The sequence below is a fragment of the Cherax quadricarinatus genome, chromosome 20 (assembly GCF_038502225.1).
Source record: "Cherax quadricarinatus isolate ZL_2023a chromosome 20, ASM3850222v1, whole genome shotgun sequence".
Taxonomy (NCBI): domain Eukaryota; kingdom Metazoa; phylum Arthropoda; class Malacostraca; order Decapoda; family Parastacidae; genus Cherax; species Cherax quadricarinatus.
This window is the reverse complement of record NC_091311.1, coordinates 39,916,955-39,933,637: the sequence shown is the minus strand read 5'-3', so window position 1 is coordinate 39,933,637 and position 16,683 is coordinate 39,916,955. Positions and strand designations below refer to the sequence as shown.

The following is a 16,683-nucleotide window of genomic DNA, read 5'->3' as shown; positions in this document are numbered from 1 at the left end:
TCATGGCTGGCCCTGTATAATCTACCCTCCTCCGAGATCCACGCTAATGTAACCCCCCTTCCCCTAACCCCCCACCAACTCAACCCCCCCCCACCATTCTTCCACAAGCCTCCACTTTCCCCTACGCTAAACTTTCTTCCCCCCTTTTTTCCTGGTAATATATTTTTTTAAAGGATAGGTGGGTGGAATAGGGAGATCTGCGAGGGGTAAAAGGTATAACAGGAGGAAGGTGGAAAGAGAGATTTTTTTCCCAGGAGATAGAAAGGAATGGTAGGGAGAGATGGTGAGAGGGAAGGGGGGGAGGGGAGGGGGGAGGAGGTCTTCGAATCAGTCGAGGGAGTAATGAGACGAATTTAGACAAATGAACGTCAAAGTTCGTTTCAGGATGTCGATGAAGTTTTTGCTTTGGCATTTGTTGACATTTTTTGTATATATATTGGAATGTGTATTCGCCGATCGGTGTTTGCGGGTATCTAGCATTGACTCCTGGCTCATCCTCTTATGCTGCTTCGGTTGACTTTACTGATTTCTGGCTTATTGAGGCTTTCTTATATCTACTAGTAAAAAAAGAAAACGTGTTTGGTATTTGCATGGTTCTGATCCCGAGTCACTAGAATGATGACCTCAGGTATCCACTCAAGGTAGATTACAGATAGGTAGACTCCTTCTATACCTTTCTCTTTGATATACCTTTGAAGATTTCCGAGTTTTTCTACTCCTAGAGCCCGCCGTTGGGCCAGGCTCGTCTGATGCTTTCCTGGTTACCCAGGTTGGTGCTGCTGGTGATCCGTTGACCCACGTATCCATCACAGCCTGGCTGATCTGGCACCTGCTGAGGGTACTTGTCCAATTTCCTCTTGAAGACTTCTACACTTGTCCCAGCATTGTTTCTGATATATTCTGGTAAGATGTTCAATAGTCTGTACCCTTATTGTGCCCACGGCGCCCCTTCTTTTCACTGGGTTTATTTTGCATTTCCTTCCATATCTCCCACTCAGTATGTTGGTATGGCAGTGCGTGCAGATTGGTTAAAAGGCTCTCAAGTATTTTCCAGGTATATATTATCATATAACTCTCTCTCCTCAGCTCAGTCGATATGTATTTAAAAGTATAACGCTTTCCTAGTGATTTAAATGCTTTATTGGCTCAGTGCGAGTCTTAAACGTGCTCTATATCTGTTTCACCTCAGACTTCTTTCCTCCTTTGAACGGGGCCGTCAACATTGATGCAATATCCCGCATCCAGTTCATTCCACTTTTCAGTTATCTTGGTATTAAACAATACTTCCTAACATCCCAGTGGCTCATTTACGTTTTTTTTTTTTTACATAAAATTTGTGGCCCCATATGTCCCTATTACTTTCTTTATCTCTTTTTTTTTATTAACACATCGGCCGTTTCCCACCAAGGTAGGGTGGCCCCGAAAAAGAAAAATATTCACCATCATTCATTTCATCACTGTCTTGCCAGAGTAGCACTTACACTACAGTTATAACACTGAAACATTAACACCCCTCCTTCAGAGTGCAGGCATTGTACTTCCCATTTCCAGGAATCAAGTCCGGTCTATCGGTTTCCCTGAATCCCTTTAATATATTACCCTGCTCACACTCCAACAGCACGTCAAGTCTTAAAAACCATTTGTTTCCATTCGCTCCTATCTAATGCGCTCACGCATGCTTGCTGGAAGTCCAAGCAGCTCGCACACAAAACCCCCTTTTCCCCCCTTCCCTCCAACCATTCCTAGGCCGACAACTACCCCGCCTTCCCTCCACTACAGATTTATGCACACTCGAAGTCCTACTATTTCGTTCAATCCTCTCTACATGTCCGAACCACCTCAACAACCCCTCCTGAACCCTCTGGATAGTAGTTTTCGTAATCCTGCACCTCCTCCTAATTTCCAAACTACGAATTCTTTTCATTATATTCACACCACACATTGCCCTCAAACACGACATCTCCACTTCCTCCAGCCTTCTCCTTGTTGCAACATTTACCACCGATGCTTCACACCCATATGAGAGCGTTGGTATAACTATACTCTCATACATTCCCCTCTTTGCTGCCATGGACGAAGCTCTTTGTCTCCACAGACTCCTCAGTGCACCACTCACCTTTTCCCCTCGTCAGTTCTATGGGTCACCTCACCTTTAATAGACCCATCTGCTGACACGTCTACTCCTAAATATTTGAATACATTCACCTCCTCCACACTATCTCCCTCCAACCTGATATCTAATCTTTCGTTACATAATTTTTTTTATCCTCATCACCTTACTCTTTCCTATATTCACTTTTTCTTCTTTTACATAGCCTGCAAAACTCGTCCACCAACCTCTGCAACTTCTCTTCAGAATCTCCCAAAAGCACAGCGTCATCAGCAAAAAGCAACTGTGACAACTCCCACTTTGTGTTAGATTCTTCATTGATTATCTTGTACGTCGTAATTGTCTCTTCTTAATCTTCATTTAAAATTAAGTCCTTTCTAAAATTTTCTCTTATACGTTTAAAAATATATTTGTTTTCATTTATGTTTATGTAAAAATTAATAATTTTATACCAAAAGAACTTAGAAAACTTACCTAACCTTATTATAACAAGCACATTTTAATTTAGCCTAATTCAACTAAATGTATTTTAGACAAGTTTACAATAATTAAATAAGCAAACATAATGAAATATATTTTATCGTTAAGTTCAGAATGATTTTTGCGAAATTGTTGCATAAACAAATTTTTGCTTGCCATATTCGGCAAAAAGAGCTTTGCTATTTAAGCCAAAATCCCAACTTTTACCTATTCGGCACGACATATATAATGTATATATTTATTTCCTGGCTTCCCTAAGATTCATTTGTTTTTTCCCTGCAACTATATCCTGTGTTCCCGTTCCTTGTCTTCCTGTCCTCCATCAGTCCATCACTCTGCTACTGTCCACACTGTGTCGTTCACTGAGTAATTAGAGTATATTCTCAGATGTGTTGAGGTTTATTTCTTGTAGACTCTGTCGGTAACCTCCTTTATCTCTGGGACAAATTTCGGTGTGAACCTTTGCACTTTCTCTCATTTTCTGGGTCTGATTGATCATGGCGCCGCGAACTCTATATCATAGGCCAGATATTTATCGGCTGTAGAATCATGAATGATTCTTTGCCGAGGTTCCTGAATGATATTCTTTGGCTCCCCAGGCACACATTTGCCAGAAAATTTCAGTTTGTGGTTTCATTAGTAATAATAATAATTATCTAATTTAAGAACGAGTCTTGTGTGTGTTAGTATCAAACATTTTGTACACTTTTTCCTACTTTATCTATGTTACTGTAATGAAATTTCGACATGTATTTGAGAGAGGATTTACGCCCAGGCTGCATAGTTTTGGAAACGTTTCTCTTTAAAGCTAAGGGGATCATCGCCCCACTTGTGAAGCTGTTCAATCAGAAGGTGAAGACGTTCGTGATACGCTATGAAAGCTTCGAACCTTAGGTTTTATTTCACACGGTCGACACAGAAGTCAACGTTTTAGAATACCTTCGGGCAGAGACACATCCCACCTCGGCAGTAAACACTCTTCAGAGCCAAATAATCTCAGCTGAACTTCCAAGGTTAATTCACTTCACTAGTGAATTGTGCAACCAATGTTGATAGTGTATCCTTTCCCTCTTCCCCACCCATCATCCCTCTTCCCTACCTATCATCCCTCTTCCTCACCCATCATCCCTCTTCCCCACCCATCCTACCTCTTCCCCACCCATGCTACCTCTTCCCCACCCATCATCCCTCTTCCCCACCCATCCTCCCTCTTCCCCACCCATCCTCCCTCTTCCCCACCCATCCTCCCTCTTCCCCACCCATCCTCCCTCTTCCCCACTCATCCTCCCTCTCTCCCCATCCATCCTCCCTCTTCCCCACCCATCCTCCCTCTTCTCCACCCATCCTCCCTCTTCCTCACCCATCCTCCCTCTTTACCACCCCTCCTCCCTCTTTACCACCCGTCCTCCCTCTTCCCCATCCCTCCTCCCTCTTCCCCACCCCTCCTCCCTCTTCCCCATCCCTCCTCCCTCTTTACCACCCCTCCTCCCTCTTCCCCACCCCTCCTCCCTCTTCCCCACCCCTCCTTCCTCTCACCACCACCCAAAGTGTATCCCTTCCCACTTCGTCTCACCTCCACATAATCTCTGGGTGGGGTGGGGCACCTAAAATATATCTGTATCACATGTACGTCTATATACACACATGTTTACATGTACGTATTTCTACATGTACGCTCCCATGCAACTAGCATAATGTGTACATGTTCACATAAGCACCTCCCCTACGTAGCTTTTTCCTGCCTCGTCTTCTTCCCTTATCTTCACCGTCTTTCATCTTCCCCTCCCCCTGTCTCCTCCTTTCCTTACCTTCCCCTTCTCTCCCAAAATTTCTAGTCGCTTGGTAAGTAAAGAAAACAAAAGAAGTCTTTTTACGAATTTCAGAATCTTTCGTTCCATCACTGATGTATTTTTCAATACAAAAAAATTAGTTGTTTTTATCCCCTGGTGTTGGTTTAGTCGAGGGAGCAGGTATACAAGCCGGCAGACAGGCAAGTAAGCAGTCTGGCTAGCAGGGAGGTAGGCATGCATGCAGGTAAGCAAACCAGCAGACAGGCAGACAAATAGGTAGACATGCAAACAAGCAGACAGGCAGGCACTCCGGCAAGGCATCCGGCAGGCAGGCAGGCAGGCAGGCAGGCGGGCAGGCAGGCAGGCAGGCAGGCAGGCAGGCAGGCAGGCGGGCAGGCAGGCGGGCAGGCAGGCAGGCAGGCAGGCAGGCAGGCAGGCAGGCAGGCAGGCAGGCAGGCAGGTATATAAGTAGGAAGATAGGGAAGCAGGAAAAGAAATTGACTCATAGAAATGGAGACAGATAAGAATACAGGCAGATAGATAGACAGGAAGATAGACAGACAGGAAGACAGGCAGACAGGCGGCAACAGCCATAATCTCCCTCTCATTATTCTAGGCTGCTAGACTGGCTCGCCATTAGGGCCATCTTTCTATTGGTTTACCCAAGAAATTATCCCTTATCAGCATGCAAAAAGTGATTGAAAAAGTAATACCCGAAGTGTTTTAGACTAACCCAATGGAAGCGTGTTGCTAAGTATCCCCCCATTTTTTTTTAACCCTTAAACACGGGCAGCGCTAGGGCGAAATTTGTCCGTAATTAATCCGGATCTTCGAGTGAGGACGGCGGTTCGATCCCACAAATAACAAAGGGGATAAGAAGCTCCCGAAGATTGCAAATGCAATAAAGATTAAGGTGGTCTTCTTAATTTCTTCATTATCACGTTTTGGTCATTTGCGAGAGTTTTAACAATGAGAGGAGCACTTCTCATTACCATGTGTAAATCACCTCCAGTTTTTATTGCAATCTCCTTTATTTCAGGGGATTTCTTTCATCGGAATGTATTAAGAGGCTGAGGGGTGGAAGGGAGGGAAGGGAGGCTGGAAGAGAGGGAGAGGGAGTAGTAGTGAGGGGTTGGGTGGGTTGGGAGAATGGCAAGGAGGGAGGGGTACTGTGGAGGTACTAGTTGAAGGGGTGAGAGGATTAGAGTAGTAGGGAGTAGAGCAGCCGGATGAGTAACAGGGTGAGTAGTCGGGAAATTAGCAGGGAGTAGAGTAGCAAATAGAGTAACAGAGAGAGAGAGCAACAGGGCGCAGAGTAACTCCTCCGAAGATGTGTGTGCCAACACACGAAAGTCTTCTGTTGTTTCACTGCAATAGTTTTACTTAATTTCTCTGTGGGAAAATAAATGTTCATAGGGCAGCTTGCACATTAGAAAAATACCACATTGACAGTTCTCGTTACTGTTTGTAAGATCTTCAAGAGAGTCACTAGCCAGGTAACCGCAGTCACGCTAGACAGGTGCTCCCTGAGTCTCTTTGTGCTCTGCAGAATGAAAATCTGGAACCTTTACTGTATTATCCATATTATCATACTCCTAGTTAATATTATGGGTAGAAGATTTGCGATCACTTATACCGAACTCTTCCATGATCTCTAGGTTATGTACCAGGGGTCTCCTTGTTTGCTGAAACAAGGTGAAGCAGGTTATTGCCTCTGGTTAGTTCTATTACAAGCTGCTTCAAAAACACTTCTGGACTACCTTATGGAGTCACTGAACCCTAAATTCCCAGTCAAATAATTCCAATGTATTTGGCTAAAACTAAAATCTAGAATTAATATATTTTTATGTCATCAAGACTAAACAGTTTCGTCCCAAAGAAGTTTTGCTAAGTTCAGTTTTTCATTTCCTTCAGAAAATTGCAGCCACACATATTCACTATCAGTCTTCATGTTTGATATATTTTTGATGAAACGACTTGGGTTTTCTCTGTTGTGCTTGTCAGAGTGAAATTATTTAATCCTCGTACGTGGTATTCGGCAGGCGTATCTTGCTCTTTCAAGTTGAACCTCGTTTAGAGTAATGTAGCAGCATCGACGTTTCCTTCCTGTTAACAGTAGTTCATTTATCTTATTGTATGCTGATGAAGTTTTCTTCTGTATCTTTACCCTGTTTCTCTTTTTTTTTCTCTATTGTTTTGTTGATTTTATAATTACAAATGTATCTGAATTTTTTTAATTGACTTCCTTGATATTATCTGTGAATATAAATAATTATTGTGTAAGTGCTATATTTACAATACATAGTAACTGAATCTTGTATTTTTCCCACATACCCATACCTTTAACTTTTTTCTGTTTAAATCCCGACACACTAGCACCAGCTCCCTCTACTGAGCTAATCCTCACAGCTTCCCCTGTCTTAGACAGACGCACCTCATCCCTGGTATAAATGTCACTCCTGCACAAAGGTGGTTTCAGTTGTTATTAAATGGTACTGGAATGTCCTTGTAGTATTTACCCAGCCACGGAAAAACCCTTTACTCTGGACAACCATTCATTGCCAGAAACCCTGCACAGCAAAATACCACATATGACTGATTCCCCACTTTTGTCCTAACAATGACTGTTGCTGTACTGTATCTGATAAGCATGTCTACTCTGCTACATATTACCAGCCTCATTTTCCCCATTACCAGTTATCATGTTTCCTAATTTGCTAATTATAATTATTTTATCATTCCCAGCCCCAGATAAACATATTTCTGCCTCCTCTTCCTATCCCTGTTACAAAAAGAGAATCCCCTACTACAGCAACGCTCTTACCTTCAACACTTACATTCGTTGTGTCCTTTTTGATTGAACCATATTCGTCAACAGCAGTTTCCGTAACCACCTTAATCATGAGCTTCAGTCCTTAGAGACCCGTAACATTTCACTACAGTTAATATCACTGGTATCCCATTCCTTGTTCTGGGGATAAATCTTCTAAGAAGCTGTATCTCCTTACCTTCTTCCAGCTCCATCTTCACTTGAAAATGTAGCTAATCTGAACCCAAAGAAGAAATTCTAAACAGTACTATATTTACAGTTTATTTAATACTTTATCCCTCCTTTGTCACATTCGTAAAAATATCGCAGAATCCGTGCATTCAACGTCTAAGTTTATATTTTCCTTCAAGAAACGAATTTTCTACTAGTGAGATAATAGCTTCATTAACACAGGATGCTCCTGTTAATGAAGGTTATCCTGACACTTACTCCAAGACTGGTCTGGATTTTTTAGATCACCTTACTGCATCCTTTGTGAAGTGAGGATATATTTGCAGATTTTAAGACTTCTAAACTCCCACTTGAATGTAAAATGTCTCTCCAAAGTATACTGAGCGCTCGTGCTAGTGGTATTTTGCATTTTTTATTAATGCAGCATAATAGTAAGCGAGCCCCAGTGCCGGGTACATGGGCATGATGTTAGTTTCATTGTCTGTATGATTTTTTCTATTACAAGAGTGTATGAAGATAGATGTGCCATGAAAGCTGTGAATGTGAGGGATGAGACAGTAGTGTTACAAGTTGCACAAGTGTTGCTTTAAAAATCATCCTATTTAAAAACCCTCGTGACTGTATGGATAAAGCACTGAATCTTCTACCTACACGGACCACGGTTCGAGTCCCAGCCCATTCTCCAGTTTTCTTCATTGATTCATTGACCGTCCTTTACGAGTTACCTTGGCTATCTATCTATGTATCTGTCTGCATATATATATAAAATGTCGTGCCGAATAGGTAAAACTGGTCAGTTAACAAAAACTCATTTAAAATTTAGTCCTTTCTAAAATTTTCTCTTATACTTTTAAAGATATATTTTTTTCATTTATGTTAATGTAGAAATTAATAATTTCGTACCAGAGCAACCTTGGAAAACTTACTATAACAAACGCAATTTAATTTAGCCTAACCCAACTAAATATATTTTAGATAACTTTACAGTGATTTAATAATAAACAAACACAATGAAATATATTTTTTTCGTTAGGTTCAGAATGATTTTTGCGAAATTATTGCATACACAAATTTTCTCTTATCTTATTAGGTAAGAAGAGCGTTGCTATTTAAGCCAAAATCGCAAGTTTTACATATTCAGCACGATTTATATATATATATATATATATATATATATATATATATATATATATATATATATATATATATATATATATATATATATATATATATATATATATATATACTAAAGTCAGGAGAATATAGGAATTATTGAGGTTTCTCAAATTTGCAACATTTTCTGTTTAAAAGTCTGGAAGAGGAAGAGAATGATGGTCTGGCATTTTTAGGCAAACTTTGACTCAGGATTTTCTCTCCCTATGAGTTTTCCAAATATCCAAAATGGTTGAGAATTTTATGTGGAGATTAGCCAGAAATCATAAGTTGGTAAGTAACATGAAGTTTAAAGAATCTTCTGTGTGTGCTTTTTGTGTGTGTATGCGTATCTGTGTATGCGTGTGTGTGCGTGTGTACTCACCTAGTTGTGGTTGCAGGGGTCGATTCACAGCTCTTGTGTGTGTTTTAGTTACATTATTATGCACTTATGTTATTTATTATATTACAAACAGAAATAAAACATTTTTTCCTTAACTACAAACCTCTTCATGGGGGAGGGGAGTGTGTTAATGCTAGTTAGGTGGCCTTGATGCTAGTTAGGTGGCCTTGATGCGAGGAATCGGACCTATCCTCCCTTTCCTCAGATCAAACCCGATTGCTTTCCATTCCCTTGTTGCTGTATGACCCGTACGAGCTTAGTGCTTACCCATGTAATGAACACACAAACATGTTCACTCGCTCGCGTGCACGTATTCAAAAACATATTATATATTTGTTTATTTATTTGCAGTTGTCTACAAGTAGAGAGGAGCGTACATGTAGGGAGGAGCGTACATGTAGGGAGGATCGTACATGTAGAGAGAGATCAGTGGAGCAGCAGTACTACACAGCTTCTCACAGAACCAAGGTACCTCTCAAGTCATCCCACTTTACCTAAATTGTTGTTAGATACTCCAGAACGGGTGCAACTTATATAAGTGATTGCCTGTCTTTATTACTTTTGCTTCCATTGCTTCCGCTTATAGCCTGGGAACGTCTCATCAATGTATTGTTACTAGGGAATGATTCATGAAGGTATTGGCATGTACAGTTGCGCTCTGGTTTGGTTTATACAGATCATTTCGGTGTTTCGTTCCGTGCGATAATATGAGAAAGCCTCTTGTGATTGTCTTAAAACTTTCAGCACTGGTACATCCTTCATAGGAGAAGATTTGGGTGCCAATTTGCCACTTCTATTGCTCAAAATATATGCCATTTTTTCTCTAAAGTGCGCACAAGCCTGTGCAGAGACTGGTAGTGTGTGTGTGTGTGTGTGTGTGTGTGTGTGTGTGTGTGTGTGTGTGTGTGTGTGTGTGTGTGTGTGTGTGTGTGTGTGGCGATCAGTGGACGGAAGGGCAACCATTTTGTTATTCCTTGCATTATATGATTCCCACACACGAATAGCTTTCCTTTTTTTTATTTGTAAAATTAAAAAAAAATCACGTGGTGATCGTCTTCGTGCAGATATTAACAGCATAAAACAGCGGCGAGCAGCAGAAATATGCTGTTCAGAGCGCAGAAAAGTCAGCACGTTAAGTAAGCAACGTTAAGAGGAAGTTTTATCAGGTATGGTAATTGGGTCTTAATTAATATTCGTGTTGGGAGAAAGTGAGCGAGGGCCTGCTTGCCCCTGACGAATGACTATATTAACTTAGTGACTAGTGCAAACATTACGAAGAGGGAAGTGGACACGAACACATTGATTTAAGATGCCTTTGTCGAAGTATTTCAAGTGATCGAGTATTGGAGGTGATGAAGGTCCAAGGAGCGAAACGTCTTCAGTAAGACGTTTCCTCTAATTGTCGATAGTTATTTGCTTTGTGACTGTAAACATTACGAAGATCAGTGTTATGTAGTCCACTTCTCTCTCACTCTGTCTCACTGTCTCTGTCTCTCTCTCTCTCTCTCTCTCTCTGTCTCTTTCTCTCTCTCTCACTCTTAATGCGAAAATAGCTGCACGTTTTGTTTACAAAACTAGCCTCAGAGAGAGAGACAAAAGTTGGCCAATCAATAATGATTAGTTAGCTTCTTAAGAGACAGTAAATGTACAGCCAGTCATTGTTCAAACTACGACTTCTACACACTACGACTTCCACACATTACGACTAGCACACACTACGACTAGCATACACTACGACTAGCACACTACGACCTACTACACACTACGACTTCCACACATTACGACTAGCACACACTACGACTAGCACACACTACGACTAGCACACACTACGACCTTCCACACATTACGACTACCACTCACTACGACCTTTCACATAAGTACATGGGTGGAAATCGGAGGAATGAGGGGGAGGCACTGGCTGGTAATTTGTTCCCAAAGACAAACGACCCACACACGGGTGAGCAAAACTTGTGACGACGTTTCGGTCCGACTTGGACCATTAACTAAGTTACACTAGTTAATGATCCAAGTGGAACCGAAAATTTTCCTCTATTTCCGGCTTATTTATGTATTGTTCCAGCCAGTGTGTTGTGACTGTGATGATGATAAGACAGAATACAGCACATTTACTGCGTGTCTACACGTTGTTACGTTATTATAATTTATTATTCATTATTATTTATATTATTATCTCTATTATTATTATTATTATTATTATTATTATTATTATTATTATTATATGTATTGTTTTTCATTATTATTAATTATTTTTTCTATTTTCAGTTATTATTAGTAATATTAATTATTATTATTATTATTATTATTATTATTATTATTATGAGGGAAGCGCCTGTCTTGATCAAAAGAAGGGAAGGGTAGCTCTTAATTCCTTGGATCAAGAGCCCTATACCCTCATCAAGGCATCTTCCATGACGTGCACTTCTCAGTGCGTGTGTGTACTCGCCTGTTTGTGGTTGCAGGGATCGATTCACAGCTCCTGGTCCCGTTTGTGTGTGTATGTGTGAGTGTTAGTATTTTTATTTTAAAAGAATCATTTGAAAGGAGCTTTAAAATCTATAAGATTATGCACTTTTACTCAAAAATTATAGATTTTTGACCCAAAATATTTTAATTTTAGTGGAACATAAAAGTTATTAAAAAGAATGCTTGAAAAGCATTTAAAAAAGTCAGACAGAGTTCTAAAGAGACATATCCCGGTATGCCCTCCCTCCGGTATCCCCTGCTTCCGGTATTCCCTCCCTCTGGTATCTCCTCCCTCAAGTATTCTGTCGCGTCGTATCCCCTGCTTCCGGAATTCTCTCCCTCCGTATTCCCTACTTTCGTTTTTCTCTCCCTCCGGTATCCCCTCCCTCCGACTTTCCCTTCGGTATCCCCTCTCTCTGGTATCTCCTGCCTTCCGGTATCCCCTCCCCTGGATCCCCTGCAACCAGTATCTCCAGCTTCCGGTATCTCCTCCCCCCGGCATCCCTTCCTTCCGGTATCCCCCAGCTCCTCCCCCCACCCCCAGGGGAGGGGTCACCGGAGGGCTACCACTTCCCACTATCTCAAAGACTCCGGGATTTCCCTCCAGTTGATGCATAATTCATTTTTTTTATTACGGCTGGTACGGTTTTCCAATTAATATTAATCCTGTATTACGTTCGTTTCAGCGATATTAAAAAGTTCTCAGCTGGAAGGAGATAATTATTCGATCACCGGCTCCTTCATTAGTGATAAGGTTGGAAGTTCCAGCCCCGGGCCGTCACACGTCGTCCCATGCCTAACCTGCCCAAGTTTTCTTGTTTTTTTTTTTTGTTTGGACTATTTTTTTAGGTAAAAAGCTTTATTTACTTTGGGAAATGACGTATTCGGTAAAAGCTTCTTTTACGGTGGTAAGTGACGTATTTCTCGGGGTGAAAAGCTTTGCGCTCTGAAATGACGTATTTTTTTGCGGTAATAAGCGACGCATTTTTCGCGGTAACGAGTTTTAATTACTTTTGGAAATGACGTATTTTTCGCGGTATAAAGCTTTATTAACGCTGGAAAATAATAACGCATACACCTGGAGGTGTATCCCTCACAGTGTATATACAGGTATACTTTTATGTTTCTCATTGCATATAATTCTGGAGGTGTATACCTCTCAGGGAGAGAGATGCATGTCTCTCATTGTATATACACATAGAGGTGCGTATCTCTGTGTATATACACCGTAAGGTGTATGTCTCTCAGTGCATACACAACGAGAGTTTAATCCTGGTTCAGGAATTTAAGTGTTCTTGACTGGTGATTAGCAGGTTACATGCAGTCTTAATGACCCTAATTTAGTCAGCAAACTTTAAACCCCTTTAACCAACCACTCCTGACCCACCGGGCTATGGGGCCTTCGATGGATTGAGTGCTGCTAGTACCAACAGCCTGATTGATCAGACCGTCAACCAGGAGGCCTGGTCTTTCACCGGATCGCCGGGGGCCATGACCCCTTGGTATCCACTACAGGTACTGTAAATCCTCGACTTAAAGACACACAATGTGCTCGTACGGTGACAACTTCCTGTTCACTCTATCCGAGAGTAGAAAGACTCTGGAAACCATCAAAGGTATATAAACACGCGTGAGGGAACGGGTATGATAGAGGGTGGTGGGGGGTGGGTCGCGGTAGAAGGGGGCGCGATAGATGAGGTTCTATTCATTGCCTCGATCTTCATCGATTGCTTCAAGGAGTTGAGGAATTTAGACGCTGCTGTGATTAAGTGTGTTGAGTGATGAGGTGATCTCAGACACTGTGTTTTACCCGCTGGAACACAGTGATGGTGCAGGTGCTACCAGGTGATGAGGTGGGGGGGGGGGGAGAGAAAGTTACTGAATATTAGAAAAAGAAAGAAGTGGTAAATGGCTGTGAAAGACAGAAAACGTGGATGGCAAAATATATAATACGTTGCGTAGAGGGGGATAGAAAGGAAGGAAAGGATAGGCAGAGAGAGAGAGAGAAAGAGAGAGAGGGAGGAAGAGAGAGAGAGAGAGAGAGAGAGAGAGAGAGAGAGAGAGAGAGAGAGAGAGAGAGAGAGAGATTGAGAGAGAGAGAGAGAGAGAGAGAGATTGCAGAAGAGGGAGGGAAGGAGAGGGTAATGTGGAGAGGGAGGGGTGACGAGGGCAGAGAGTTAGGGGAGGGAGGGAGTGAGGAAGGGTTGGGAGGGGAGGGGAGGGGAGAAAGAGAGGAGTGAAGGAGTAAACAAGAAGTAATCAATGTTATCTTCCACACTTTTTTCTGTTATTCACTTAAATGTTCAGCTACACCACAGTGGTGTGTGTGTGTGTGTGTGTGTGTGTGTGTGTGTGTGTGTGTGTGTGTGTGTGTGTGTGTGTACTCACCTAGTTGTACTCACCTAGTTGAGGTTGCAGGGGTCGAGTCCGAGCTCCTGGCCCCGCCTCTTCACTGGTCGCTACTAGGTCACTCTCCCTGAACCGTGAGCTTTATCATACCTCTGCTTAAAGCTATGTATGGATCCTGCCTCCACTACATCGCTTCCCAAACTATTCCACTTACTGACTACTCTGTGGCTGAAGAAATACTTCCTAACATCCCTGTGATTCATCTGTGTCTTCAGCTTCCAACTGTGTCCCCTTGTTACTGTGTCCAATCTCTGGAACATCCTGTCTTTGTCCATCTTGTCAATTCCTCTCAGTATTTTGTATGTCGTTATCATGTCCCCCCTATCTCTCCTGTCCTCCAGTGTCGTCAGGTTGATTTCCCTTAACCTCTCCTCGTAGGACATACCTCTTAGCTCTGGGACTAGTCTTATTGCAAACCTTTGCACTTTCTCTAGTTTCTTTACGTGCTTGGCTAGGTGTGGGTTCCAAACTGGTGCCGCATACTCCAATATGGGCCTAACGTACACGGTGTACAGGGTCCTGAACGATTCCTTATTAAGATGTCGGAATGCTGTTCTGAGGTTTGCTAGGCGCCCATATGCTGCAGCAGTTATTTGGTTGATGTGTGTATGTGTATGTGTATGTGTGTATGTGTGTGTGTGTATGTGTGTGTATGTGTGTGTGTGTGTGTATGTGTGTGTATGTGTGTGTATGTGTGTGTGTGTGTGTGTGTGTGTGTGTGTATGTGTGTGTGTGTGTGTGTGTGTGTGTGTGTGTGTGTATTAGTTACCATTCTGTCCTAGGCATATGTCGATTAGACACTTGGGCTGTTGTATATAAGTGTGTGCGCGCGTGCGTGCGTGCGTGCGTGAGTGTGTTAGTGTGTGTGTGTGTGTGTTAGTGTGTGTGTGTTAGTGTGTGTGTGTTAGTGTGTGTGTGTGTTAGTGTGTGTGTGTATGTGTGTGTGTGTGTGTGTGTGTGTAGTCTAAATACGCAAGGCATTTTTTGTGCTCTTGAATAATCATTACTGATAAGCCTGGGTAAACACGTTACTTATATCAAATAATAAATTATTATTATTATTATTACTATTATTTTTTAATACATTGGCCCTCTCCCACCAAGGCAGGGTGACCCGAAAAAGAAGAAACACTTTTACCATCACTTCTGTGATGGTCTGCCAAGCCTCTCGTTTTCATAAGCAGTAATTTCAGTCTACAGGTTTGGGATCAATCCCTCTAGTAACTTCCGGGTGTATTTTATGATGTATCTTTCTCGCCTATATTATAAGGAGTAAAGATCTAGGGACATAAAGTACTCTCAGTAATTTAGATGTCTGAGTTTACGCGAGCTGTGAAAGTTCTCTGTACATTTTCCAGCTCGGCAGTTTCGCCTGTCTTGAAGGAGGCTGTTAGTACACAGTAATATTCCAGTCTGGAGAGAACCAGTCACCTCAAGAGTATCATTATTGACTCCTCGTGTTTTGAAAGTTCTAGTTATCCAACCTATCAATTTTTCTTCTAGTTGCCATAACAACATTGTTGTGCTCCTTGAATGTGTTTACTGGAAAAAAACATGATTTTTTAATGGAAGGTGCTCGAGTGCTTGTCAGGTGCTCGAGCGATTGTCAGGCTCTCGTCAACCTCGAAGGGGATGTTTTGGTGGTGGTGAAGGGCTCCTGGTCCAGTCACTTGGGCTACTTACCTCTTGGATCAAACCTGCTCACCTCACATGGCTCGGTTGCTATGAACCCCTTATGGGTTTACCTCTTGGCCATCTTACACTATTAAAATAATAATCCGTCACCTTGGAACAAGCAGTTAACTCTAGTGATTTAGTGGTACTTACAAGAGAAATGCATTAATGTATGACCTGAGCACCTCCTATATGGACCAGACGAGGACCCCCCCATAAGGACCCCCCTACGGACCACAAATGGACCCCCCTAAGGACCACCACTGGACCCCCCAACGGACAACCAATGCTCTCCCCTCCCCTACTACCCATCTCCTCCCACTTTATGATTCACGCTGGAACTACTCTCATGACTTCCCCCCATCCCCTCCCCTCCATTCCCCTCCCCCTTCCCAACCCCCTCCCCTCCTCCTCCCTGCATTTGGAATTTATGCCGTAGAAAATAATGGAGAATATTAGGGTGTGTGGGGAGACGCGGCAGTCCTGGCCAGAATCCAATTTTTCAGTCGTTGTTGTTTACCGGAAGTGACGGCGGGCGTGTCCGAACACGCCAAAAAACAAGTTCGAACGGTGAGCGCGTCCGAACACGCCAGAAGTTTATGCAGCTTACCACCGTCTTCCTCCTCCTCCTCTTCATGTTCGTCTTCTTCCTCTTTTTTCCCCTTTTTTGTTTGTTTTATCTTCTTAGTTCTACTCTTCCTCTTATACTTTTCCTTCATCTGTTCCTTCCCTCAACTTTCTCCTTCCTCCCTCCGTCTTCCCTCACATCTTTCTCTACGTCCTCCCCTTCGCCCATCGTACACTTCTCTACATCCTCCTTAAATTCCTCCCCACCACTTTCTTATCTACATATAAATATATCTAAATAATTTTTATTTTTTTCTGAAGTATTATTAATTAGGCTGTAGGCCTAACAACGATTTCTATTCATTTATAGAAACTGAAGTTAATATTGTCGGTGTTGGATGTAGGCTGGTAAATGCAGACAGATGTGAGGACTCAATATCTGGAGTATACCTGGAGAAGGTTTCGGGGGTCATCGCCCCCGCGGTCCGGTCTCAGATCAGGTGGAAAAAGAATTTTATTTGGATTACGTTTCGCTCAGGGGTGAGCTTTTTTCAAAACTTAATAAGGCTATGACTTGCGCGAAACATCGTCTCAGTGAAAACTTCTTCTGTAT

At 42.3% G+C, this 16,683-nt stretch overlaps 1 protein-coding gene across 13 annotated transcripts in view; it reads left to right on the top strand.

Moving 5' to 3' along the window:
• Positions 1-16,683, top strand: part of FoxP (forkhead box P) — a 913,334-nt gene that overhangs the window by 654,530 nt on the left and 242,121 nt on the right. For 11 of the 13 annotated variants that reach the window (XM_070086981.1, XM_070086982.1, XM_070086980.1 and 8 more), the window contains one exon: positions 9,288-9,404. The exons of the other annotated variants lie outside the window; for them this stretch is intronic. In XM_070086981.1, the coding sequence (XP_069943082.1) occupies positions 9,288-9,404 (117 nt within the window). The remainder of the gene's footprint in view (positions 1-9,287; positions 9,405-16,683) is intronic. 13 annotated transcript variants of the gene reach the window in all.